This window comes from Triplophysa rosa, linkage group LG15, assembly GCF_024868665.1.
Source record: "Triplophysa rosa linkage group LG15, Trosa_1v2, whole genome shotgun sequence".
NCBI lineage: Eukaryota > Metazoa > Chordata > Actinopteri > Cypriniformes > Nemacheilidae > Triplophysa > Triplophysa rosa.
Genome location: NC_079904.1, coordinates 7,245,331 through 7,272,911, shown reverse-complemented (window position 1 = coordinate 7,272,911; position 27,581 = coordinate 7,245,331). Strand labels below are relative to the sequence as shown.

At 36.6% G+C, this 27,581-nt stretch overlaps 4 protein-coding genes and 1 long non-coding RNA gene across 6 annotated transcripts; 2 read left to right on the top strand and 3 right to left on the bottom strand.

Moving 5' to 3' along the window:
- The first annotated feature begins 438 nt into the window (after window positions 1–438).
- lmx1a (LIM homeobox transcription factor 1, alpha) lies at window positions 439–8,735 on the top strand. Its single transcript, XM_057353399.1, has 7 exons — window positions 439–708; window positions 5,005–5,222; window positions 6,372–6,547; window positions 6,980–7,057; window positions 7,538–7,622; window positions 7,788–7,949; window positions 8,031–8,735. Exons 1-7 carry the CDS (start codon window positions 530–532, stop codon window positions 8,165–8,167), a joined length of 1,035 nt encoding a protein of 344 aa, XP_057209382.1. The 5' UTR covers window positions 439–529; the 3' UTR covers window positions 8,168–8,735.
- Window positions 8,736–10,393: 1,658 nt separating this feature from the next.
- On the bottom strand, window positions 10,394–12,613 carry LOC130566442 (L-selectin-like). 2 transcript variants are annotated; one of them, XM_057353909.1, is made up of 9 exons: window positions 12,545–12,613; window positions 12,372–12,444; window positions 11,909–12,277; window positions 11,680–11,787; window positions 11,173–11,358; window positions 10,916–11,095; window positions 10,735–10,824; window positions 10,633–10,654; window positions 10,394–10,534 (listed from the first exon to the last, which is right to left on the bottom strand). In XM_057353909.1, the coding sequence occupies exons 1-9, from the start codon at window positions 12,545–12,547 to the stop codon at window positions 10,462–10,464; spliced, it is 1,104 nt and encodes a 367-aa protein (XP_057209892.1). In that variant the 5' UTR covers window positions 12,548–12,613; the 3' UTR covers window positions 10,394–10,461. The 2 variants fall into 2 exon arrangements, with proteins under 2 accessions (XP_057209892.1, XP_057209894.1); XM_057353911.1 differs by lacking the exons at window positions 10,735–10,824; window positions 10,916–11,095.
- Window positions 12,614–13,383: 770 nt separating this feature from the next.
- On the bottom strand, window positions 13,384–17,084 carry sele (selectin E). The gene is made up of 13 exons (XM_057353735.1): window positions 17,015–17,084; window positions 16,805–16,877; window positions 16,328–16,714; window positions 16,131–16,241; window positions 15,853–16,044; window positions 15,557–15,751; window positions 15,269–15,460; window positions 14,976–15,170; window positions 14,648–14,839; window positions 14,347–14,529; window positions 14,088–14,267; window positions 13,847–13,969; window positions 13,384–13,706 (listed from the first exon to the last, which is right to left on the bottom strand). Exons 1-13 carry the CDS (start codon window positions 17,015–17,017, stop codon window positions 13,624–13,626), a joined length of 2,109 nt encoding a protein of 702 aa, XP_057209718.1. The 5' UTR covers window positions 17,018–17,084; the 3' UTR covers window positions 13,384–13,623.
- Window positions 17,085–19,204: 2,120 nt separating this feature from the next.
- LOC130566324 (uncharacterized) lies at window positions 19,205–21,875 on the bottom strand. Its single transcript, XR_008964452.1, has 3 exons — window positions 21,806–21,875; window positions 20,256–20,410; window positions 19,205–19,302 (listed from the first exon to the last, which is right to left on the bottom strand). It is a non-coding gene; the product is annotated as an uncharacterized LOC130566324 (long non-coding RNA).
- si:dkey-51e6.1 (uncharacterized protein LOC558617 homolog) lies at window positions 21,852–25,500 on the top strand. Its single transcript, XM_057353736.1, has 3 exons — window positions 21,852–22,043; window positions 22,252–22,376; window positions 23,091–25,500. Exons 1-3 carry the CDS (start codon window positions 21,902–21,904, stop codon window positions 23,169–23,171), a joined length of 348 nt encoding a protein of 115 aa, XP_057209719.1. The 5' UTR covers window positions 21,852–21,901; the 3' UTR covers window positions 23,172–25,500.
- The last annotated feature ends 2,081 nt before the right edge of the window (window positions 25,501–27,581 follow it).

Below are 27,581 nucleotides of genomic sequence, written 5' to 3'. Positions count from 1 at the left end.
TGCACGTGTAACTGACTATTTGATACAGTATAAATAAAAGGAAAGTTCATGTCTAAAATAAAAGTTGTTTTGTCAGTGTGATTTTTAATGAGACAAACAAATATTTGTTCAAATTGTAATTCAAATTCTTGTTTTGCTTTTATTTATTTGGCTATTTTGAACATAGTACCGTGAAAGAATTTACTTAACTTCTCGCACTCCTTTGGGATAAAAAATAAGTTATAAGTTTTAAAAGATTTAGTCATCTTTTGAAATGAAATAAAAAACACTTACTGTAGCCTAGTTCTACTTTTCCTGCACAAATTTGTTAAAGGTCTTTATAGGCCGACAGACTATAAACCCTATGCCTTATTTTAATGGATAATAATTTTCAAAACACATACATGCCTACTTGTATAAGTGTTACCAAATTAGTTATAATTTGTTTTTTGCAGACTTTTGATTGAATAATTTTTAAACATATATAAAAGTACACGTATGCTGTTGATATTTGTAGATTAGTGACTATAATTGTGTGTTTTTTGCAGACATGTGGAGAACGAGCGTGTGTGAAGGGTGTAATGAGCTCATTCAGGACAGGTACATGCTCCGCGTGCAGGATGGACTGTGGCACGAGCGCTGTCTGCACTGCGCTTCATGCAGCCAGCCGCTGAAAAACACCTGCTTTCTCCGCAATAAAACCCTGTACTGCAAGCAAGACTACCAAAAGTAAGTCATTCAGACATTCCTTTCTGGTTTTAAACGCAGTTTACATGATGCCAAAACTATATTTGAAGAGTTTGGTTCCAAAATTAGATTTTTAAAATGTTTAAAAAATCATGTTTTTTATTGTGCATTCCAATTGATATCAATCAAACTGCAGTTGGTTTGTTTTGATTTAAGCCATAATAACAAAAAATACAGCTAACTAACACAATAAAACACAATAAAAACATGATAACATAATAAAAAACATGATCTCATTTTGGAACCAAACTCTTCATTTGCTCATAAAGTTATTTAAATATTTACGTTAAAATCGAATCTCTTAAAGTCTGTAAATGTAGGAAATTCCTTCAATAATATAGCCTTAACATTATTTACAAGCATTAGGCCTATATTTTTTCGTAAACTCACTAAATTCCAAAATAATGCAAGAACAAACATAGAATGTTGTTTGTGTCTTTGTTTTTTATTGTTAAAAACAAAATCTAAGAAAGACACGATAAAAAATAAAAATTAGGCTATTTATCTATTCGCGATCTATTCCACGATGCCTCGCTTGTCCATATTAATTTAAGCTACATGCTGGTTTCACAATTCACTGACTTCATTAAAAAGACTATAAACATTATGTTTATTCCTATGATTTTGTAATAAATAGATTTGAACGAAATTCACGAAACTTTTTATTTTATAGCAAATTCTACTTGATCGTATATAGGCTATAAGTATAATAACTAGTCTAGGCCATAAATTTTTTCAAAGACAATTATTATTTTTTATTTACAAAAAAAATCGAAATGCTAATATTATACTGCATATACTGGAAGTAAAATGTTAAGTTCAAGTTAGAGATAGCTTAAACTTAAACATCTTCCACTGTAAAAATGTCTCACTGCACCTTGCTGTTAAGAAATTGATATAATACAACTTGATAAGGTAAAGTTGTGGAAATATAATTGTAATTACACTTATTCTAATTTATTACAAATTCTCAAATGTGTCATAAATCTGCATTTTAGAATTACTCCACACATGCTATTTTGCACATATTTGTAGGCTATTATTTTCATACCACCTCATAATTTGTACACAAACATTATTTCTATAGTCCAATGGTTTTCCAATGACGTTGTTACTATGTGTGTGAGAGTGTGTCTATTGGGGGACTTGGCACAGTGCTTCTGAAAGACAAGGTGACTGCGGGAGGAAGGGTCGCGGTGGGCCATGGAATGTGAGGAGGCTTTCATACATATACACACACCATTAGATCAGAAGGACAGCACTACTGACACGCTGTCAAGATGTGTTAAATTAGCAGGACCCATCGACGTGGCAACGGCAAGCTGGGGACAGCATATGGCCACATCGACACAGTGCATGGACCCCCTACCACCCCAAAACTCACTTTCTTTCTCATTCACACACTCATATGCACATTCTCACCTTCAAATAAAAGAAAGTGCATGTGCCAAACTACATGACTCGTGGATAGCCAACCATAGTTATGGACAATACATTTATGCATTTGGCCAAAATGCTAAGTGCAAAGTAACTTTTGGGAACTTTTACTATATGAACAATCACATGCTCATACTTGTGTCTTCTTTAAAAAACGCTGAAAACAGAAAAGATCTGGCTCTGCACAATATTTGGCTTTAACCCAGTTTGTATGAAGACCTAACTGTTCCCTATATTTCTCACATCATGATCACAACCAAATTAATAATAGATCGAGAAGTGACCACTGTGCCCATAATATGTGGCTGATGCTTTTAGGAGAATGGTGGGCCATATGTTCTGGGTACAGGAGAGTCTTGTGTAAGAGATATGAATGCATGTGTGTGTTAGGGAGGGGGTGCGTGTAGTGGGGATCTCTGCATGTGAAGTATGTCGAGGCATCTGGATAGGTTGGTGCCCAGTGGTGCCCCTGTTTGATGCCCGTCCGACCGTAAGATATCTGACCTGACCAATTAGCCACATACTTGGTGCTTGGCTAGCACTCCTGCCCAGCGGCCCAGTGCTTAACTTTGGGCTTGGGGATGGGGGGCTAGCTGACCCAGCACTTACTGACCAGGTTAAGGAGTATTGCAAATGGGTCAGCAGGCTGCTCTATTAACTTCACAGTCTTTTAACAGTGATTAATGTGATTTAGTGATGCTCATGATTTAATGACACAATAGTAGCCTGTAAAAAAACACAACTTAAAAACTGTAGTTCAAAAGTTAAATCTAATTATCGTTATACTGTAAGTTATATTAACTTACATTATATCAAATTGATATAAAAAATCTAGTTGTATTTCATGCTTATTAAATGAAGTTATATAAAATATAACTAGATTTTTTAAGTCCGTTTAATTTAAGTGAAGTCCATATAACTTATAAAGTCCAGTTGATTAAACTTCAAAATAAAAAAAATTCTAAAGCTTTTAAGTTGAAATATGTAGAATTTTTACAATGTATATAAATACATATATAATGTTTTCCTCACATTCTTGCATCTCTTGACTTTTTACATACATGTAGCACCTTATAGAATACACACAGTTTAGTTGTTTTAACATAATTTTGGCCCACCTTGCAGTTTCTCAATTTTTTCATTCAACCTATAAGTTTAAATTCAGAAACTGCAAATTGTGTCAACATAAAAACAACATTAAAACCTTGTGACAAACCATTTTTACAGTGTTTTAATATGGTTGTGTTGTGTTATTTTTCCGTATACATTCCTGTGCATTTTGTGGCTTATTACTAGTGCAATAGCCAATATGATTTTTTTGTGGTATGCAATAAATTACAGTAAAAAGTTGTGACGTTTTAGATATATATGTTTATCTCACTCCAATTAAGCAGCATAGATGCATATAATTTCTTTTCATCACAAATGATTAGAAATGCTCTCTAAATTTAGTGCGACAATTGCATACTATACATTTTTACTATACATTTTTCCTATAAACTGGAAGTTTTTTGTGTGTTAAATGTTACATCAGGCATGCATTAGTTTTATTAATACAAAGACAATCTTTAAATGTGGTGCCATGTTGGAGCCAACGCCACCATGTGCTTAATGCCACATAACAGACAAAACGCCACCGACATCCTCTCCTATACGGATTCACATACCATAGATGCTTTGGTATTTAATGGAGGGCTTTTTTCTGTCCGACCTACTGAACTCTCACTGGTTCCCCCCAGCAACTGCAGGGCAACACTAATAGTTCTCAACAATGCAAGGCTTTGAGATGTTTCAATTCATACTTATCACAAGAGGATTTTTTGCTGTCTAACAGTGTGCTGAGACACGCTGTTATGCTCCCGTGCACCTATAGCTTAGCTATACACATAAAGATAACGCCCACGATCAATAGTCAAAAGCCTATAATTGGTACAAATTGTAACGGAGAGAAAGGAAACAATCTTAAACATCTACATACAGTATGAGATGCGTTGACATCCTTAAATCAGATTATATATATCAGATGATTATAGCCCATCATGTAAAGAAATGCTGTTTAGTGAGTCTCATTCAATATGCATTTAACTCTCGAAATTGAAACATCTTTGACTCCTTTGTAGCCTTAAGAGATAACCTGTCAGCCTAAAGCTGTCACACCTCTAAGGATGATTCTTTTCTTAAGTTTTCTTAAGTCTCCCTGTCGCACTCACCCCAAACCTTACTTCAGCTCTGCCCTCTGCCCCCCTCCGGGCGCGGAAATCTCAGGCCAGTTTGACAAACAGAAAATGTGGTGTCTGCCAGGGCAGAACAATGGCAGCGAGGCTCTGGGCCAGCTCTCTCCTTTGTCTGGGTTTGGTTAAATCGAGTTAAGATCATTCCCTGGACCAGCCTCACCCGCCAGGAGGTGCGATTCTTTCCCTCCGTCTGGAGCCACGGCCTGCAGAGCCCCTTTCTCCATCCTCCCCGGGAGTCCTGCCCTGGACACAGTCGTGGAGCCGGCCGCCTCTTTCTTAGCTCCTGAAGCCCAGCTCTGGTTGCCAGGCGCTAAGATGCACACTCACCATGCTGGGGGTATGCGTCTGCGTGTTTTTGGGGGCCGAGTTGAGCGGAGGGAAGAGCAGGGGAATATGGCAAGTGATGGACGGGGCGACTCAGCAACATTCCAGGAATCTTTAAAGTACATCTGCTTTAAAATCAGTAGAAGAATATTCCCAAATATTCTGAGAATATTCCCCCAAAAATGAACAAATATTTACTGAATGTTAACCCATCATCAAGTCACTAGGTATTCACGCTGTGCCCCCACTGCTTCAAAACGTATTTTCTCTCTTTTCTCATCAGGTTGTTTTTGGTGCGGTGCAAAGGTTGTGCAGAGGTCATCTCTCCGGCCGATCTGGTGATGCGCGCAGGCACTGCCGTGTTCCACCTGCGATGTTTCTGCTGCTGCGTGTGTTCCTGCAGACTGCAGAAGGGGGACCACTGTGTGCTCATGGGGGACAGGCTGCTCTGTGCCAGAGACTATCACAACACACTGGCTAGCCCCATCACCTCAGACTCAGGTATTGTTTTGTCATAAAGTGTGCACATTCCAACAATACTGTCTTTATCTGAAAGAAACTATACACACAGGCACTGTGATGATTAAACTAGATTAAAGAATGATGTAAGTAATATAGTAAACAAGACGTTAATAAATATATACTTTTATAACTTTGATTAAGTGCTGCACCTCAGAAGTTGGATGGGCTGTGTCTCATTTGTGTGGTTTATAAAGGAGTATGCATGTAGAGTATAGCCCAAGTATACAAACTACTGTACATTTTACTCTTATTTCTGTAACAAGTACTATATTGCTACAATATATACACAGCCGCGGAATAAATTTACAGACAATTTCAAAATTATTTTCTGTTTTTCTGAAGTTACTTTGAATAGTTATGTGTTTAGGTGAAATTATTTTTGTTTCATTCTGTGAACTCCAAACAATACTTCCCCCAAATTTCTAATAAAAATATTGTTTCTATTTGCATTTATTTGCAGAAATTTAAAACTGGAGAAATAGGTCAAAATAACAGAAAAAATGCTCTGTATTTTTTCAGTTCAAATTCATATTCACATTTAAGCAACAGTAATATTTGAGATTTTAAGTATTTAAGAAAAGTTTAAAAAATACTTTTTTATGTGATAACCTCGACTTTTAACACAGTTTTCGTGTGCCTTGTCATGCTGCCAGTCTTTCACATTGCTCTTGGTTGACTTTATGTCACTCCTGAGGTTTGATGTTGTTGAAATGTAACAGACACAGGACTGGAATGGCCACGATACATCTAGAATACATCCAAAATTTGAAATGGTCTCCTATTTTATTTTTTCATTGGCTGTATATACTGTCATGTGCAATATACCTTTTAACACATTTTTAAAATCTATGTAATCTTTTAAAGATCTTTTAAAAATCTAGCATAAATAAATTATTTCTAACCTAGCTAGTGTAATACAGACATACTGTACCTATCTATATCTACAGTGTATCTATATATACAGTGTAATGGGTATACAGTACCCATTCACACATTTCTATTTATCAGTGCATTTTGCATATTTAAACCTGCAGAATAATTTTACTATTTTTTAATTGATTATTTTTAGTATACAGTACTCTTTTTTAGGCAGTTCATAAGAACATATCTTTATTTCTATAACTACAGGTAAAAGTGAAGATGAAGAGGAGGAAGATGACGAAGGCAACATTAATACAGGGCCCAGCAACACACCAGCAGACGTAGAGCACAAGAGACCTAAAAGGCCTCGTACCATCCTCACAACACAGCAGAGACGAGCTTTCAAAGCCTCATTTGAGGTCTCGTCCAAGCCATGTCGAAAGGTCAGCCATTGCAATACAGAAACATCTGGAAATACAAAGTTATAATGTCATTATAGCTTGAAAGAAACTAATTGTAATTTACTTTAGAAATAAACGACTACACATAAATGTGGATATTAAAATACTTAAAAGATATTTAAAGTTGAATAGTTTGATCATTTCTTAAAAAAAAGAATACATTTATTTTCGTGGAATTTTTATTGATAGAAAAAGTTAAGACGGTACACGCATTTACATGCATTTACCTTTTTAAAAAAATCTTTTTTTTGTCTTTTTGTGTAAAAAGATCCCCCCCAGCCACAGCTGGTCTGAGCGCATTGCTGTATCTTTGTTGATCTGATACTCCAGTGGGTCAGTTCATCAGTTAGCCTACATGACCTACAGAGCATGAAGGTCACACTAATGCTCTATCTGTCGCTCTCTTTTTGTAAGGTAAGGGAGACGCTGGCAGCAGAGACAGGACTGAGCGTACGAGTCGTTCAGGTCTGGTTCCAGAACCAAAGAGCCAAGGTAACGTGATGCCAACGGACACACACACATATGCCTTGAAAGAACATTAACTTATGCAATTGATAACAGTGTCTTTCTGCAGCGTATGAGCTTGCCAATAAGGAAACAAGCTGTTATTGCTTCATGTAGGAAACTGATGACATATTATGTATAGATCCTTTTAGATTAGATGTGTATTTCCTTTCAGGGTAGCGCTGTGTGTGTTCTCCACTTTTTCTTTATATAAAGAAATAGTTTTGTCTTAGGTTTCTGAAAGACTGATCTGATGTGTTGTACTTACTGTATGGAAAGCCTGGGTTTGAATATGGCCTATAGGTCATGTTTCCATCCTTTTCATGTGTATCTAGCAAAATAGCCCAAAATAATATGAAAATAGCCTATTGCACATAACACAGGATATCTGGCTTTTTGTTACAGAAATGTTTACAAAATTATTTATTTTAAACATATTTTTATCTCATTGTGTCGTTTCAAATGTAGATCAAAAAAATGGCACGAAGACAACAACAGCAGAAGCAAAGTGTGTCCCCTCAGGAGAAAAGAGACAGTCAAGCACAACACACGGGTAGGCCCAGGCAAAGTTTGCAAAACACAAACAAACAACACATTTTTAATCTTTCTGATTAATGTTGCCTAAGATCATCCATTAGATAAATTCATTTAAGTACAAAAAATACACATACCACACAACTTATACTAACGTCCCTTGCCACCATTTCTATTACAACAGCGCCCTCTTGTGGAGCCCTGCCCACTGAACTCGAATGTACCGGCTCATATGTCTCCCTGTCCCAGCAGAACATCAATCTAGAGTCATACAGCTTCAAACTAGACCCCTTTAGACAGGGTCTCACCCCACCTCAGATGCCTGGAGACCACATGCATCCCTATGGTATAAACACGTACAATGTTCACAAATACAAGAGTTGGAAACAATGCTTTGTCAATTGAATTAACTATCTTTCTTTTACAGGTTGTGACACTCTTTATGACAATGCAGACAGTGACCCTCTGTGTCACTTTGAAGACTGTCTGTCAAGCAGCGATCCCTCCCTGTTAACACCCATTGACCGATTGTGTTCAATGCAAGATTCGTACTTTACATCTTGAGCATCGTTCAAGACGGAGTGTGTGTGTGCGTGTGTGTGCGTGTGTGTGTGTGTGTGTGTGTGTGTGTGTGTGTGTGTGTGTGTGTGTGTGTGTGTAAGAAGAGTTTATTTCCAAAATGAGATAAAAAAATTAAATCATGTTTTTTTATTACATTCCAATTAATATCAATCAAACTGCTGTTTGTTGGTTTTGATTTAAGCCATAATAACTAAAAAAATACAGCTAACTAACACAATAGAAACATGATAACATAATAAAAAAACATGATTTTTTAATTTAAAAAAAAACGGAGTTATCTAATTTTGGAAACAAACTCTTCATATATTTACTGTATGTATGCATGTATGAATGTGTTTGTGCTGCTTGTGTGTGTATTTTGTTTTTGCATGTATCGGGACTCTTAGACGGTGGTGACTGAAATGTTCATGTAAAAAAAGTTTTCTGTGTTGTTTGTATTTATTATGGTTTGTGTGTGCTCTGGACTGCATTACAATAAAATGATAACTGGAAAAAAGTTCTCCAAAATGTATAGAACTTATGCAAGTTATCTGTGTCTTTGTACATTTGATTCTGTTTGAACCATCAGTCAGTACTGATTCTGATCATGTGAAAACAAACATTTGACTCAAGATATCCAGTCCGGGCTTTCAGCACCTCTTATCATGATGCATATCCTGGATGGCACTTCACCAGACCATTGGGCATAGCATCAGTCAAGCTTTAAAAATCAAAGTATGCAAATATCCATACACAGTATGTGGATCACATTAAATTTGTATAGGGCTTGTATATGTGATCACCTAAAACAGCCATTCTTCGAAGCTGCCCTTCTGGAATGTGCTATAGTTGACTGTATAGATGAATGTGTGGGATAGCACTCGACGATAATGTCAGGTGAAAATGTAAGGCATGCTGCAAAGATAGAAAGCTCATATTGTACCTGTTTGCCACTTTGATGAACTATCACAGCTCTACTGTGATATCAGGCCCTCAAATGCAGCCCGTGTCAATGGGCAAGAACAATATAACTGTTTACATTACCTGTCAGTTAAGACAAACAACACTGTGTGAAAAAAAAAGATGGGTATAATGGGAATTATCTTTATGGGTCTATACTGGTAATATGTTGGGCTCTATTGGTGGGACGTTATCATGGGATGTTGATGTGTTGGCTGTCAAAACGCACGTACCCAAACACTACATAAAATAATTTGCTTTGGTTCAGAACTCCTAGAATGTAACAGAAATAGACAAATACATTGATTACATAAGTTTGAACAAAAAAGTCGGCCTACCTATTACAAATCATTAATGAAAATCTCCTTGGCACGCGTACAGTCTCTCGCGCATTATTGCCGCGAGACTGTCCGTTGGCAGTCAGAAGTCATCAAACGAATATCACAAGGTCGCAGCGGGTAGCAATAGCCTCGTTATTATTACGATAGCAGCCAGGAGGCATGCAGTCAGCTGATCGGTTATTTATTGCGCATTTCGTGCCAGGACTGGCTGCAAACCCGCTTCCTCTTAAGCGATTTAATTGGCGTCGTGCTGCGTTGACGCTCGGGCAGATGCGACTGGTTACGCACCCTCGTAACTTTGTCCTTCTGTGCTGAAATGTTGAAGAGGTCTGAAGCTTCACACTGCCTAAACAAACACAAACGCATTTTGATTTCAGTGTGTGTAAAGTCCGTTCATTGGAGGTGGGGTCCAAGTTCACTGTAGGAAGACAGTGATGAACGCACTGTGACACCTTCTGAGTTGAAAATAGTGCGATTGGTTTGGCTGTCATAAGAGGCCATCCTAAATCCAGATCCCTGTTTGGCTGTAAACTCACAATCTAGAGATGGTCAATTGTATGGATCATGAGAAAATTTAATCTAACCATTCTCTGGAATGAACAGAAGAGGGCACTGTTGAGCTATAGTGTTGTTGATCCTGAGGATATAAGCCACTTTTTAACAGGTTTAAATGGAAAAACAAAGGGACTAGAGGGAATGTGGACAATTGTTTTTCTTCACCAATATTCTTTCACATAGTGGTGTAGGGCCTCTGTAACCTCCAAATCTGTATAAATTTCTTTGTTCCCATGAACACAGAGAAAGACACTTGGAGAGTGAGTAAATGAAGACAGAACTGTTCCTTTAATGACTTTATTAAGTCTCATTCTTTGCACATGGATGTCTTACACTTTCATACATGTCTTATGGCTGCACTCCACATGTTTGCATCATGATGCATAGTAAAAAGAATGAAAAATATATGACTAAACAAAATGATTGCAAAAATCGACATCTTTAAACTGAACACAGAGGGCCCTCTGGTGCTGTATGTTCCTCGTATGCTGGATTCACCGTCTCCTGATGAGTTCTGTCAGAAAGCATGCGGTATGTGAGTCTATGACTGTTGACATCATTACAACAGGCCTTGCTAAGGGCTAAAAAGCTTAACAAGTAAACATACTTTACCTTGATCTGACTGTCTCCCTACCTAGGGCAAAATTTGAAAAGCAAAATCTTAAATTACACATGACATTTAATATTTACAGAATTATACAGACGTCTACTCACTTTTTCTGCAGTTGAAGCAACAAAATAAACAGCAACAGAACATTGAGAGGATAAAACATCCCAAGATAGCGATTAAAAAATGGACATAACCTGAGGAGCGATAAAACGGCGTTTTAAATGAATAGGAAACATGTTAGAAAAGAGAGTACAGTGATCCTTTATTAGAAATGGAACTGCTCACTTGCACACATTAATGGAAAGGAAGATGTCCATGTGCCATCAGATCTGCATGTAAATTCAACAAAGCCCAGCAGCAAATGTCCAGGTGGACACTGTACTCTACATGTAGATTTGTAGGTGTCATGGCTTTCAGTGCAGTTCATTAAGCCACCACCGAATAAAAGAATGGGGTAACATGCCACTGCAATGGGACATTTGTGACATATGATTTAACAAGGTGCCAATATACTTAAAAACCACAGACAATTGATATGTTACCTGCACAAGTAGGTGGAGGTGCATTCCACGCACCTGAAGAATTACAATGGAGATCAGCGGTGCCACTCAGCTTAAAACCAGCAGCACAAATAAACTGACAACTGGAATTAAGCAAATGGTTCCCATACAGACCAGAACATTCCATCCAGCCGTGCGATGGTTTGGATAACTTCTCACATGACACGGCTGGAGAGAGGAAAAATGTATCAAAGGTAGATGTTGAATGATAGTTCATTTCCAGATCAATTGAACATAAAATGCAATAAGAAGGTAAAATGTTATTGTCATATCTATTGTTAAACGACAGAATGTGCTACCCACTACCAGTATTGTGTGAGCATCAGTTCTCACTTTTGTAAACCGACCATATGTCCAAACCTCAGAGTAACATTCTTAATGTTTTTTTATTTATTTTAACAACAAAAATTGCCGGCTCATTTAGTTTTTCTTTTAGTTTTGTTTTTGCACCACAATACCACAAATACTGCATAAACTTTTTGTTCTGACCTGTTTCACACCGTGGCCCAGAAAGACCTGCTTTACACACACAGGTGAAGTTGTTGACCTGTTCAATGCAGTCTTCTCTGTCAGTGCATGGATTGTTTGAACATTGTGCTGAATTAAAACATACGGTACAGATGTATAAATCACTACCTCTCTGCACAGAAAAACAGTATTTTTTATTAAAAGTCATATTACTGTTAAAGCACTCAGTTATTCACATACGTGCTCTTACCTTTGTGGCAAACAGGAAGCTTATTTTTCTCACACCCCTCATCGTTCCACTTGCCATTATTGTTTGATTCAGTGATGTACATTTCCACACAGTTTTCGTTAGACTTAATGTTATTGGGCTCATCTGCAGCCCAGGGCTGATATTCTGCAATCCGTCTATGTGAAACCCAAGTCCAGTTGCCATTGTTCTTTTTGAGTCCGATCCAGTAGTAAGAGCTAGATCTTCTTGGTAAAAGTTTTTCCAGAAAACGTGTTACATTTTCATTGTGGATCATCACGATATCAGTGTAATTCTGTTGACACCACTTCCTCGAGTCATTCCAGGTCATTGTTGTATTGGAGTAACCATAAGTCCATCCTTCTACATCGACTGTGAAGTTTTGAATAATGCAACGCAAGTTAACCTTATTTTAGATTTGAATGAATTATCTTCTTAAAGGATGACCAATGTTCTATACACTTACCTAATATCACCCTCAGATACATCAAAAGTCCAATGTGGATGAATGCAGCTCTGAGCATTAAAGCAAATCCAAACTAAACATTGACAAACATTGTTTTAAATAAAATGCATACAAGCAGTCTTATATCCAAAATATGAATATATGAAATACAAAGAGTCATAATGGATACCTACCATGATACGTTTTTTTATTTTCTAATGAATCACTCGTATAGTGGTCAAACACTTTTCATAGTCTCTCCAGTTATATTTCAATACAGTCTTCAGCTTTGGGGGTATGTGGGTTTATATTTAACAGTTCATTTGCATAAAATTGCCGGATGTTTCTTCTCAGGTTTCAATCTATAAACATTTGGAACGAAAGAATGGCACTTTCTGGAAATGTCATCTTTTGTGTTGTTTTAATCTTTTTTTGAAAAATCATCACAGCTCTTGCACAAATGCAGTAAAACTAACGATTTTGGTTGGTATCGTTTTAAACAAACCTACAATATAACCACACATACAACATGTATGTATTTGCATAACTTTATGTCTCGTATTTATATGTATATTCTACTTATGTGGACCCCAAAAAAAGGCTATCCTGACAGGATCATACTTCACTAAACATGAAATGAAAAACTCCCTGGCCTTATACTGTAGATAACACACAGCTTCAGGGAAGGACACATTGACAGGATGCATTCAGATGAATAGGACCTGGGTTATTTAAACAAAACCTTTCACTGCATTCACAATGTTAATGGCTTTACTCAATCTTACAGTTCTTTATTTAGGTGTTGAGATTCAAATGTTCTGCTTACTGTAAAGCTATCTGGGGTGGAGATATAAATAATGAATGTTACTGAACAAATGTTATTGTTTTTTTGTTGTTTACTTTTAAGATTGATATTGAGTGGATGCTAAACAATACAGAGAAGGGTGTATGCAATGCTTTTATGAACATCTCCTGTCAGTATACTATAACTATATTTAGGCATGGAGTCATTTTTTTTAAATATCAACTTTTATTAGGTTAATACACAAGTAGCTTTATTACACCATCAATGAATAAATATTTACAAAAATATAACAACAACAACAACAACACTACAGTAAATTTACACTCATCACATCGGTAGTACAATATGTTTACTCAAGTAAACAATTAAAGCTTTCATTGGAAAGAAAAATTACAATGAATGAAGACTATTTGCCGGTCATGTTTGGGTATCACATGAGGTCCCTATAAAGTATAATGCTCTTCTGTTCTATATGAGACTGTCAATACTGTTTTTATAAACTTGTGGTGGATCCCCAATGTCAGATTTGCTGCTCAGGTCAAACTTGTTAGCTGTTAAAGAAACAAAAAAATATTCATTAAAATTGTGTTATCAATATACGTATTAAGTTTGATGTTCAAATTAGCACATTAATATTACTGCACCATGATAAGTTTGTTCTCTATAGTGTATTTTATACTGGTTGACTTACCATTTTTCCTCAATTTTCTTAGTATACAAAGGACTAATAACAGACTAGAGCTCCCGACAGTGGCAGCAACCCCAAGAGTCACTTCTACTGCTTTAAAGGCTGGTACTGAGGGTCCAGGTTGAACTGTAATGTAGAAGTTAAGAAAACAGAAAGTAATCAGTGGTAATATTTCAGCTTTAAAATGTCTCGTTTTATTATAAAAACACCATCTGCTTCTCACAGTCATTGTTGGCCTGTTTACCTTGGCATAGTGCCACCTCCCCTGACCAGTTTCCATTGTGGTTGCACATCACCATCTCATTACTGTGAAGCTGGAAACCATCATGACAGCTGAAGATGCAAATAGTGCCAAAGGCTGGTTCCAGTGATGTGCAGTTCATGTGTCCGTTGACAGGCTCATGAAGTTGTGGGCACTCCACTGCTACAGAGTGAAAAAGAAGTGCTTTAAAATACAATATTCAAAATTAAATCCATAGATGTGACAAGACTTTGTTAACTACCTTCACATCCAGGTGGTTCATGACTCCACTCTGCTGTTTTTGTACAGCTGATCTCTGACGCCCCCTGGAGGCGATATCCTTCTTCACAACTGAAGCTGCACTTGTTTCCGTAACTAAACCTTGAAAAGTCATTGCAGGCCAGGAGACCATTGGCTGGATTCTCAAGAACCGGGCAACGAACAGCTGAGCAGTGAGGAAGACAAGTGTGAAGGTTTTAAATCTTCATTAAGATCTGGTGTAAGTTTAAGTAAAAGTAAATGTACATTATATGAATTTTACCCTGCGTGCTTTAAATACTCACGTTCACAGGTCGGTGGTTTATTTGTCCATTCTGTGGTGGCAGTGCATCTTGTTGTAATGGACCCCTTCAGTTCATAACCCTCCACACAGGAGTATTCACACACAGAGTCATAGGATAAATTTCCATTAGGATTATAACACATGACACTGCCATGATATAAAGTGGTGATGTCATCCGGATTGCACTTTACAACTGAAAAGAAAAAAGAATGGTATAATGGTTCAAATGTATTTGCTTAGCCTCAGATAACTAAGTACAGAACTTCAATGTAGTTTAACTAGTCACTAAACTACATTCATAGCAATCTAAAAAAAACTGAGCCTCTTACCTTTACAACTGGGTTGTGAATCGTTCCAGTGTCCCGTGGCCCCACAAAACAGCGTAGTGGAGCTGGACGTTCCTAACGTGTATCCTTCTTGACATGCAAACTCACAGGTGGATTTGTAGCTGTAGTTGCCTTTGGAATCGTGGTGACAATCCATTGTCCCATTGTTTGGTTTTATAAGCTCTGAACATTGAACAGCTGCAAAAAGATATGCATATATAAAGACATGTGAGAAAAGTTTTAAGTATTTGTATTTGTTAAAACCTCATCTGAAGTATAGTGTAAATTCTACTCACGTTCACAGGTCGGTGGTTTATTTGTCCATTCTGTTGTGGCGTCGCATCTTGTTGTAACTGACCCCTTTAGTTCATAACCCTCCTCACAAGTGTATTCACACACAGAGTCAAATGCGAAGTTTCCATTAGGATTAGAACATCGGACACTTCCATGACCTGGTGCGGTGATGTCCTCCGGCTTGCATTTTGTAACTGAAAAATCAGGAAACAAGTACCATTATGTAAGTCTTTTTGCTTAATCTTACAGAAATAAAAGCAGGCGTATCAATAATAGCAAAACCTTCTTACTTTCACAGCTGGGTTGTGAATCGTTCCAGTGTCCCGTGGCCTTACAAAACAGCGTAGTGGAGCTGGACGTTCCTAACGTGTATCCTTCTTGACATGCAAACTCACAGGTGGTCTGGTGGCTGAAGTTGCCTTTGGAATCGTGGTGACAATCCATTGTCCCATTGTTTGGTTTTATCAGCTCTGAACATTGAACAACTGCCGAAAATGTACAGACGTATTAAAACAGAGACATTAAAAAAGTTTGTTCAGCATTGAGTTAATTGAAATTTGCCTCACGTGGTATAAATTCTACTTACGTTCACAGCTTGGTGGTTTGCTCGACCATTCTGTGGTGGCGGTGCATCTCATCATTCTTGAACCCTGTAGTTTAAATCCTGCTTCACAGGAGTATTCACACTGAGAGTCATATGAGAATTTCCCATTAGGATTAGAACATTGGACACTTCCATAATCTGGTGTGGTGACGTCCTCCGACCTGCATTTTATAACTGAAAAGCAGACAATGAAAAGGCACCAGAATAAAATTCAATGTTTTAATAGATATGTCAGCAGTGTTCAGAGAAATGTTACTCACCATTCTCACACCTGTCTCCATAGAATCCCTCAAAGCACGAGCATGTATGGTTGTTTATCATCTCTACACACTGTCCATGACCACTGACACAGGAGTCTTCTTTGCAGGATGCTGAGAGGAAGAAACAGTTTTTCAAGAGTTTTTAATATTAATATTAATATTTCATTTCACCTTATAAACAAACAAAGACTACCTACCAGTGTAGCACAACGCAGTCTTTAGCTTCGAACAGGACTCGTCGTTCCATTTGCCTGCATCGGGGTTTCTTTTAATGTATATTTCCACACAATCTTCGTTTTTTTTTTTCCCGTTGGGCTCATTACCTGCCCAGTTCTTAGCTTCATCAGTAAGTATCTTGTTGGTTCCCACCCAGGTCCAGATGTCATCAATTTTACGTATCCCAATCCAATAATACCCTGTGACTTTTGGCAGGACGCTGTTTAAATGAGAAATTTCCTCTTTGTTTTGAATGGCCACCATGTCCGTGAAGTGCTCCCTGCACCATTTTCTGGCGTTTTCCCAGTTCATGGTGACGTCTGAGTGATGGTATGACCAGCCTTCAGTGCCCGTCCACGTGTTAAGCACTGCAGAATAAAACAACTTTGTATTAGCTTTTGTCGGGTGGTACAAGAATACATACATATTAATTGTGGGTAAGTGCTTTTCTTTCTTACCTGAAGAAATAAAAAGAAGAGAAGCAAAAAAATGCAAAGGACTGACTCCATGTAATGTTTTGACGCAAAAGACCTGCAAAGTTAATAGACTATATTATTAGCAAGAACATAATATATAAAGACACCACTGTACAGTGATTAAGTACTACAGAAATACATGCAAATGTATGTAAAGAATTAGATTATAACATCTGTATGCCTTGTTCTTACCATTGTTAGTGATTTCAGGTGCTGTTTTCAATGTTCCGCTCTGGAGTTCTTTTTCTAATATGATGGTTGTGATTTGGGAATAACTGTGATGAGCCTTTATATGGTTGCTCAGCTATGCTCAGAACTTCCCTTCCCAGAACCCCTTGTGACGTCGACCAATACAAACACAGGAATTCTAATCTCTGGAAATACCCACTCTAGAGTAGGAAACCTCCGACCACTTTCATTTATTTACACTAACATTAAATAATAAATAATTTTTCCTGCTTTTTACTGTCCAATATATCCATCTGATATTTATCAACACAAGACATAACTTAAAAAAAAAAAAAACTTTTAACTTTCACTTTTTGGTGTTCAAAAGTAAAAAAACTGAGAGATATTAGCCACATATCCTGCGATGCATTATCTACAGCTATGTTTAAAAAGGAAAAGCAAGACAATGAACATTTAAGCATTTTAAAGTTGTGGGATAGGAACTTTATCTTACTTTATTTCTTTTTATTAATTTTCAAACAATTAAGCATTGCTATTATTACAATAATACACACACTTAGTTTGTAATCTGGGTTCAAAGGGATAGTCCGCAGACAAGACCAGAGGAAGGGATGGTGGGAGAAAGATTACGAGAAGTGTTTAACCTCACTGACCTACCAGTTCATTTGTAATGTTTTTTTAAGCATATTCATTTTTTGGCTGCTCTGAATAGCCTGATATGTATATTCAGAGCAGCCAAAAAAGGAAACACGCTTATCAAAAATAAAACTGTGGCATTTAATCACTCTTATTTCTGACTCATACATGTTGTTACAGTAGCTAATGGATGAATGTCTGAAATGGACGAATTTATATACTTTATAAAAAAACGTGTTAACAAAGTTAGCCAAAATACCACTATTAATAAATTTACTGTTTTACAGCTAATTATTTTTGGATTCATTTATTTTTCGTTTTTATGGTTAGAATTATTTGCAGTTTTATTACTTACATTCTACTTCCGGTTTATGTCTGTTGCTATTTCTTTAAGAACAGCGTGATGTCTGTGGCTCGTGTTTCTGCTGCTTTTTATACCACACTGTAAAACTTTGCTGTAATTTCGCAGCAGGTTTGCCAGTAACTTACTGTAGATTTAATGTATAATTTTGTTTTAAGCATAAACTTACCTAGTTTATATCTTTTTCTTTCATAAAACAAGACTAAATATCTTTTCATATTTAGTCACTTTTCTTGTTATGTAAATGTATCGTAATTTAAGAAGTTTTCAATATTTTTACTGAAAACAAGAGAAAAATGCTTAGGAAGAATGTCATTTTTTGTAGTGTTGCTGTGCTAATACCTGTCTCTTCTTGCTCATTTTGAATCTCAAAAGTCAAAATGTTTTCATTTTGATTCAAGTAATTGAAAATAGTACTTATTGGAAAGTATATTAAGTAGTAATTAAATCTACAGTAAGTTACTGGCAAACCTGCTGCAAAAACTACAGCAAAGTTTTACAGTGCACGGTGAAGATGGCAGACGCTCCGAGCAAAGTGACCGACGTTGAGATTGATCCGTAGGAAAGTTTAAATACATATAAAGATTAAAGGTGGAACGGATAATAAAGTGATAGTGAGGGGAACTAAGAGTGCGGAGTACCACAGTAAGGGCAGGCTTGTAAGTGCCGAGAGATCTGCCTCTGCAACCCAACGAGTTAACACGGTCCTAGTTCAGTTCAATATTTATAAAATTAACTGATATAATCCTAGTCAAAAGCTTGCACAAAAGCATACATTTTGACATAAATGACATAAATTGTGTTTGTATAAATGATAGTAATGAGAACACTGAGTCCATCCAATATATATCAAAAGACATAACTTTTGGTTATTGGTTACTCACTTTTTGGTGTTTAAAAGTAAAAAAACAGCGATATTAGGTTACATATCCTGTGATGCATTTTCTACAGCAATGTTTAAAAAGCAAGACAATATGGGTCATTAAGAGCATGACTAGAAATTGACATTCTGCCAGTAACAATTCCACTGAGGCCTTTTCTATAAACTCATCATTTGATGGAAAATAATGGCCTTTTTTAACAAATGCAAATGTTTAAGCGAATGTCAGGTTTGTCCATAAGATTTTAAGTCAAGTTATTATGTCCACACTGGTATTAAAGATAAGTTGTACAGATTTTCATAAGAATATATTTATGTTAAATATAAACATTATTAAACATTATTTATGTTAAATACAAACACTATTAAACAAACATTATAACAGAGGAATTGCTGTATGTGAGGCATGATGAGCTGGAAAATATAATATATTATTATTATAGATACTGTGGGAAATATTATTCAGAATATGAGTATGAAGTAATTACTATATAATCAATAAGTGAATTTCATTAATAATCATTGCATTGTGTTTGTTTAAATGTGTTTGCTGTGTTGCTCAGTGAAAATTTCTGTCGATTAGACTGTTTGTAACAGAAAAACAGGAAACTAGCTTAACCGCAGAAGAGGAACTAACTGTGTGTACGTGCAGAATCATCACAGCTCGTTTCGACGAGTCTAACCAACTAACACACACACAGAGTTATGAATTAATCCATTGCATATGTTTTAAGTATAATCATGAGTTTTGATGTGTTTTATTGAACCATAGGATTAAGAAGCAACGCTGCATAATCAAAGTATTAGATGATTGAGTGTTTTTTACTGAAAGTATTTTGACATGTTGTCTTGTGATATGAAACTGTCTCGAGGGGGCACTTCCTCAAATTAGCGAAGAGAAGTGTTGCAAAAACATGTTTTGCAGAAACTGGCGAAGGAGGAATGGAGTCAGATACACGTGGTACACGGTGGTCGGTGGAAAGAGAGCCACACCCCTTAAAAGGCAAAACAGGGGTCAGAAGATAGAACGACGTCACATACTGTATAAATATGCATGTCAGGAAATGATCTGGGTTGTTGGCTTTTTGGAGAGTGTGGAGAGTGACTGGCAACCCAAAGCTTTGTTACCCCTTTTTACATCTGATAATAAACTTCTAATCGATTTTGAAGAACGTCTCAGTACAAATTTTTGAACATGCAGGACTGCCTCAAAAGTCCAACAATACTTACATGCACATGATTTTTAAGGATGTGATGTGCTTTTGATTATCATCACATTCTTTTTCGAACAGCAGTCCACATATTTGTCCAAATTAACCTAATGTGCATTTGTTATTGTTTTGTTTAAAATCTCTTGTTTTACTTACTTTCCCCAGAGGTTTCCAATGGCAAGGTTTAGTTTTCACAGCTTGATTTCAGAGTGACCTAGACCTCTGTGGGTGCCACACAGTGTTTGATGTTTGCACAGAGTTGTACCAGCATCCGTACTATACAGAAATAGCTTCTACAGGTCATCCTAGACCTAGTTTAAAAAAATGTGTGTCAAAATAAGATGTTTTTATGGTTACTCGATTTATTAAAATGTAAAGCTTATACAAAGTATCCAAGGATTTATTTTAAAACGATTTAAAAACGTACAGCATTTAAGCATTTTAAAGTTGTGGGATAGGAACTTTACTTTATTTATCTTTATTGATTTTCAAACAATTGAGCATTGATATTATTACATTAATTACTCACACTTCCTTTGTAATCTGGATTGAAAGGGAAAGTCCGCAGACAAGACCAGAGGAAGGGATGGTGGGAGAAAGATTAGGAGAAGTGTTTAACAACACTGACATACCAAGTTCATTTGTAATGTTTTTTTAAGCATATTTATTTTTTGGCCGCTCTCATTTCTGACTCATACATGTTACAGTAGCTAATGGATGAATGTCTGAAATGGCCAAATTTATATACTTTATAAAAAATGTGTTAACATAGTTAGCCACAGGGGACATTCTAAAACGCTTAACGTACCTAAACAGCGATCAAGGAAAACCACATTTCTGTCAAACCTTCCTTGTACTAAACACTTGGTGCTGTCAAAAGAACGAGCTCTTGGTCCGCGGATAAACGGCAACGCCAATTAGCCTAGTGACGCTATAGCCTCGCGAGCATTCGTGCCACAAGAACGCGCTGTATCGTCTCATTTATATTTCTGTCCCTTTTTGTCAGAGCTTTTAGAAACATTTGTGCTGTTTTGTTCTAGTTTGCTCCACAGGCTATTCAGCTCGATGTAACACTGAAGCCCTCCTGGCAACTTTATTACCTTTCAGCCTTTCTTAATATTGGTTTCAGACAGGGCATAACTGGGTATAAAGAGTAGGCTACGCCACGTTTTAACACAATGCACGGTGGCTTTTTAAGTATTAATTACAATGACATAAATTTGTCTAAGCCACGTTAAGCTGTTTTCTCTTATAATGGACTTCTATGGTGAGAACGCTTATCGTGATATTCACTTCCGCGGAACAAGAGCTCTTTATTTTGACAGCAGCATGTGTTTATTAGAAGTAAAATTGGACATAAATTTGGTTTTCCTTGATCGCTGTTTAGCAACGTTACGCCACGTTAAGCTGTTTCCTTATAACGGACTTCTATGGGGGATAAAACGCTTAACATAATATTATTCACTTTATCCGCGGACCAAGAGCTTGTTCTTTTGACAGCAGCAAGTGTTTAGTACAAGGAAGGTTTGACAGAAACTTGGTTTTTCATTGATCGCTGATTGTTCGTTAAGCGTTTTTCACGTTAAGCGTTTTAGAATGTCCCAGCCAAGGGGGCACTATTATTAAATTTACTATTTTACAGCTTATTCTGCATTCATTAATTTTTCGTTTTTATGGTTAGAATTATTTTCCGTTTTATTACTTACATTCTACTTCCGGTTGACAACTGCTGCTATTTCTTTAAGAACGGCGTGACGTCTGTGGCTCGTGTTTCTGCTGCTGCTTTTTATACCACAGTGAAGATGGCCGACGCTCTGAGCAAAGTGCCCGACGTTGAGATTGATCCGGAGGGAAAGTTTAAATACATTTTAGTGAATATAAAGGTTAAAGGTGGAACGGATAATAAAGTGATAGTGAGGGGAACTAAGAGTGCGGAGTACCACAGTAAGTGCAGGCTTTTAAGTGACGAGAGATCTGCCTCTGCAACCCAACGAGTTAACAATGTCCTAGTTCAGTTCAATATTTATAAAATCAACTGATATAATCCTAGTCAAAAGCTTGCACAAAAGCATACATTTTGACATAAATGACATAAATTGTGTCTGTATAAACGATGGGATATGAGAACACTGAGTCAACTTTTCTCATTTAGATCACATATTTGAAAAAGTGAATCCTGCTATGGAGACTTTGGGATTGGAGTGCAGTTGTCTTGGAGGAGGCAAGATTGAGCACATCAGCAATGATAAGAAACTGCACGTGTTTGGGGAGTCTACGGTAATTTTCTATCTATTTACAGGGGAATGTCCTTTGGAGCAAAACTACCTTATGTGAGGACCTTAGTAGATGCGTTAACTTACCTGTAGAAGTCATCGGCTTTCATTATAATGATGTGGCATAAAGGGTTACTCCACCCACAAATGAAAATTTTGTCATGGAATACTCAACCTCAAGTAGTTCCAAACCTATATAAATTTCTTTGTTCTGTTGAACACAAAGAAAGATATTTAGAAGAATGTAAGCAACTGAGATTTCTGGGGTAGTCAAAAAATGGTCGCCAAGAGTGCTCCAGAACTTTTTTCCCCCTAAATTCTTCCAAATATCTTTTAACGGAACAAAAATACATTGTTATTTCTATATGGTAGTCAATGGTGCTTCAGAAATCTCAGTTGCACACATTTTCCAAATATATTTCATTGTGTACAACTGAACAAATAAAATGTATACAGTTTTCGAACAACTTGAGGGTGAGTAATTCATGACAAAATTTTCATTTTTGGGTGGACTATCCCCATAATAAATGCTGACTAAGGTGTGTGTCAGATACACACCCTTCTTTTAATATATTTAGTTGTATAATAGATCACATCAAATCACAAATACATTAACAGCAATACATAAGCATGTATATTTTGAGCATGTTAAACCACAGATCACTAGGTATATTTCCTACTTTATTTCTATTTAAATCATGCATCTCTTGTTTTTTAGGGCTATGGAAAGGCTGACCATGCTGTCACAGTGGAAAAGATCAAATCTGTCTATAAAGATTATGAAGTCACTATGGAATAAAGTAGTACATTTAAATTCCTGGTAGAATGATTAAAAATGTACAATTTAATAACACTTTACATATTATTCTATCATTGTAAAAAAGATTATATAAATGTTCACACACAATCCTTTGTTAGCTGTATTGAAGCAGACCTTTGATCAAGTACGTTTACATGCACTCTCATAATGCGATTATAATAGGATTTTGGCAATATTGTGATTACAATTAACCTTATGTAAACGCAATAATTTGATCTAAATAATGCGATTAAGCATAATCGAAGTTGCATATGTGGCGTACGTCAGTTTTATTCGCAATAAGAAGGCATGTAAACACCTTTATCTCATTTATGCTGCTCTGACCAATGTGCGCATGCGCTTCTGTTATCCACCTTAAGTGCAAATTCATGGTAAACATGGCAGTCTGAAGTTTTACCGTCAACACAACTCGCTTCCAGCAGTCTCTGCTCCTTATTAAAGTCCCCGTGAACCGGAAGTTGCGATCGTTTTTCCTTTGTATTCTGAAACATTTCCGAGTAAAAAGGAATGTCAAAGGTGAAAATTGGTGGCCGTGGCTTGCGTTTTTCACTGCGAATTGATTGGATGTGTAAAGACAGGTGTTGCATTGATTTTGAAATGAAACTGGTAGCAGACTGACAGTTGGGGAGAAGTTAAGGGATGCTCCGGCCAATGCTGTCTAATTTAAGTCATTTCAGATGGATAGTAATTTCAAGGCGGAAGTGCATTTTCAGATTTTAACTGAAGATTATGAGGGTACATGAATTTTAAAAAGAAAATGACCCACATTGATAAGCTATTTACTATAAACGCTGCAATATTTCATGAAAAAATAAGAATAGTAATTTTTAATTTCACAGGGACTATAAAACGATAGCCAGTAACATGCCTACTGTTCCCGGGAGCATCGTTTGTACTGCGTATTATAGCAAATAATCAGAATAATTAAACTGGCCTTGTTATCTAACGGTAGGCCTACTGTTTAGCGTGTTGACAAAATGTAAGTCGCTTAAAAGCGTCTGCCAAATGAATAAATGTAAAACTGCGTGTAAACGGGAGTGAAGAGGTTTGCTCATGTCATGTAAACATGTTACTACGATTAATTGGACTTACTCCGATTATTGGAAATAATCGCATTAGTGGTGCACATGTAAATGAGCTTGATACACTACACAACGTGTAATCCGCAGAGAAACTCTGCTTGTGGAGTGATAAACATATCCTGTCTCCATCAAGGAATGTGTCTGTTTAGAGACCGGAAATAGATGAAAGAGTATCTCCGAATGAGTCATGTTAATCTCATACTGGACTGTGTGTCTATCTATCATTCATTCATTGATACTTTCATTCATATTTAAGTAAACCAAACTATAATTTTTATATTAAATACTTGGCTCCCTTAAAATTTTAATATAAAAATCCATGATTGTGCAAAGCTTAACACTTACATAGTTTGATATGTGATATGTTCAATAAAACACATCAGAAACCTAATTATAATATCCCAAATTTGATCAACTGTATTCTGTAAAAGGGATTTTTCCATCCTGTTTTGAAGTCTTCACCAGCTTCCTGCATCGTGAGACCTTGAATGAAAGAATATGACCCCATTGTCTGTAAGGCTCACTTTCATTTATACACTTCTAATGGCTGAAAACTAAATTGTATATTAATCGTTATAGGTTCTGGCAAGCATTAGGGTTCTGTCTGTTTACAATGGCCTTCCCAAAAAGAACATAGATGAATTAGTTAATAATTTTTAAGTGTCAGTGCCTCATTCTAATATTGTTTACATTCAACATGTCAACAAGATGAAGAGCTGTGATTTATTGAGTTCCATTTTCCCTGTGAAATTCCCATCTTCCTGTGACACGTCGTGAGTCTATTTGAACATAATGGTGCTGTATTTGGAAGTTCCTGTAGATATTATCTCCATCATAACCTTCCCCTAATGTTTCCTCTAGCATGTGGCTGGCACATGTCTTCTCACTTACGGTCAAGGATGTTAACAAAAAATAGGTGTCGTTCTATAAAGTGCAAGTGGTAATTAAAAGCAGTATTGGCAGCCAACATTCTCACCCTTTCTCCAGACAAGAATATTTTCGGAACGCCCCAGGTTAAGTGCGTTACGGTAATTTTATTGATGTGTGCTGCAGGACAACTTACAGGAACCACAGGATCCCTTTTAAATCCTTATACAGTCACAATACAATTGTGCAGCATCTTAGTAGGAAAGTCACTTATTCATTCATAACTAAGAGCCTTCCAAAAAGATAACTTTACTTATACAATGTAATTTAATCAGAATATACAGATTGTTTTGAGTGACCAGTTGGAAAAACAAAGGCTGTTTGAAATTAAAAATCACAGCTATATGCCTACTGTACTATTTATATTATATTATACACAACACAACACAGTGTAAAACATGTATTCTTGCACAATGCACTTCACATATAATCTAACCAGCCAGACCCTCTACTGGAGTGGGTCAGAACACCCAATTTATAAAACCGCTGCTTTAATTCTGTGATTAAAATGGCCCAGAAAACAATCAAACCTAATTCAAAGAGGGCGGAGTTTGTAGTAGATATAAACTTGAATAAAGAACCTGTTACTGCATTGTGGACTTGTGGAAGCCGTAATAATGGGGCTTAGGCAATGGGTTGTAGGCCTTTTAATGCTTGTTGCTTGATTTCTGTAGTGCAAAACCTCAAAGGTTTCATCCCCGTATGTTGATACAACAACATCATCAAACAACTGAGTCTCAGCTAAGGGAGCTGTGGAAACCAGCTCAGTCCCATTTGGAACTTTATGTCAAAGGCCCCAGCTGGCCCCTTTGAGTCCAAATCTAGCAAATTGTAAGGGCCAGGGGCGTGACGCTTGGTATTGAATGTCACTACCCCAAGGGGCCTGTACCATGAAGCCGGTTTAGGTGGCTAGCCAGGTAAGTTTAGGATTAGTTTGCGTCAACCCTTGGTTTTAGATACCATGAAAGTAACTCACCTTTAATTGGTGTTCATCGCCATGGTAACTTACGCTGCACGGCTAACCTGCTCCGGAGCAGGTTATGATCTAGATTAGAGATCTCACACCGAAAGTAAACCAATCAGCGGCGAGCAAATTTACATATAAGTGACGCGACTAACTCACAGTGCGTGTTACAATGGCTAGTTATTTTTAATAATGTTTAATAAAATAAAAATACTAATATAAAAAGATGTAAATATATATTACAAATATAAAATCAAAGATAGGTAAAATCTGATTTTAGAGATAACATTTGCTGGCTTTCCCTAACGCATGAAATTACATGTATTTATATTCTACTCTTTTATTGTACTTTATACAATATGTATTTCTTTGCATTGCATTTTTTTACATTCTTGTCTGTGGTGCAGAACATCTATATAGATAGGAACACTTTCAGTTTTACTGTGTTGGGACATTTATCTTCTTTGTCCACTAAAGAAACAGCTACAGTAAGATACAGTCAAAACCATACATTGAGGTGACATCACAAATCTTTTATCACTGCTATTTTAATATTTTTTTATCAAGTTACACTTAGAATTCACCTAAATAATGTATCATACAGTAGGCCTACATTTTAAAATGTATAAGAAGTTTTTAATACTTTAATGCCTACAACATTCCCTAATGCATCTGTGTTGTGTCAGTGCTTTAAGGAAGGTAAAGTAAATGGGAACAGTACAAAACCCTTTAAATGAATTAAATATGTGACCAAAACTCAATTTCAAACTTCAATACAATCTTCTCTTCTTTGTTCTATGACAGGACTGTTTGATAGCCTGTTGGTGGGAGACAGGGGTTCCTATGTACAGTATGCCAGAGGTTTTTGCTATCCTGACCACAGAACCACTTCAACATGGCCCTCGGTCAAACCAGAGTCAGGATTGAGATGACCATCAGATTTTTAAATGTACACTTCAACTGACTAATAAGTTCACATACTGGCATTTATTTTATTTAGCCTTCTTTATTTAGAATAAGCTTATCTAGTGTATTTTGCTCACATTTCTTCTGTAACCTATGGAGGTAGACACTTCAGTCTCTGGGGAAGGTTGTGAAATGTCCTACAATAAGAGAGACACCAGTAACGTAAAATATAATCCTCACATTCACACGTGTGCCATATTGAAATAGAAGCCTACACTACATTGCCCTCTTTAACTCTGTCAGAGCGCACAGATAGATGTGCTTCATCCTCATTAATAAAGGTAAATTAAATGATAACTAATATAAGGCAGGATATTTTCATCCACAGTGGGGGCACACGCACACATTATACACATACATATTACATTACTGTAATATTTACCTTACTATAGTATACTACAGTAAATGTGTGTACTATATAGTCGTTTAACTTTATAGACGTTTCTGAAA

What these genes read in the sequence shown, in the direction of transcription:
- si:dkey-51e6.1 (XM_057353736.1), top strand. Translation starts at nt 21,902, where the DNA reads ATGGCCGACGCTCTGAGCAAAGTGCCCGACGTTGAGATTGATCCGGAG. An exon ending in TAAGAGTGCGGAGTACCACA is followed by an intron (nt 22,044 to 22,251) that starts GTAAGTGCAGGC and finishes TTTCTCATTTAG; the next exon opens with ATCACATATTTGAAAAAGTG. An exon ending in ACGTGTTTGGGGAGTCTACG is followed by an intron (nt 22,377 to 23,090) that starts GTAATTTTCTAT and finishes CTTGTTTTTTAG; the next exon opens with GGCTATGGAAAGGCTGACCA.
- lmx1a (XM_057353399.1), top strand. Translation starts at nt 530, where the DNA reads ATGTGGAGAACGAGCGTGTGTGAAGGGTGTAATGAGCTCATTCAGGAC. An exon ending in CGTCCAAGCCATGTCGAAAG is followed by an intron (nt 6,548 to 6,979) that starts GTCAGCCATTGC and finishes TCTTTTTGTAAG; the next exon opens with GTAAGGGAGACGCTGGCAGC. An exon ending in TCCAGAACCAAAGAGCCAAG is followed by an intron (nt 7,058 to 7,537) that starts GTAACGTGATGC and finishes TTTCAAATGTAG; the next exon opens with ATCAAAAAAATGGCACGAAG.
- LOC130566442 (XM_057353909.1), bottom strand. An exon ending in GTATCTGAGGGTGATATTAG is followed by an intron (nt 12,278 to 12,371) that starts GTAAGTGTATAG and finishes AAAACTTCACAG; the next exon opens with TCGATGTAGAAGGATGGACT. An exon ending in TGGGCCACGGTGTGAAACAG is followed by an intron (nt 11,359 to 11,679) that starts GTCAGAACAAAA and finishes TCCTCTCTCCAG; the next exon opens with CCGTGTCATGTGAGAAGTTA.
- sele (XM_057353735.1), bottom strand. An exon ending in GACTGCGTTGTGCTACACTG is followed by an intron (nt 16,242 to 16,327) that starts GTAGGTAGTCTT and finishes TCTTCCTCTCAG; the next exon opens with CATCCTGCAAAGAAGACTCC. An exon ending in TTCACAACCCAGTTGTAAAG is followed by an intron (nt 14,840 to 14,975) that starts GTAAGAGGCTCA and finishes TTTTCTTTTCAG; the next exon opens with TTGTAAAGTGCAATCCGGAT.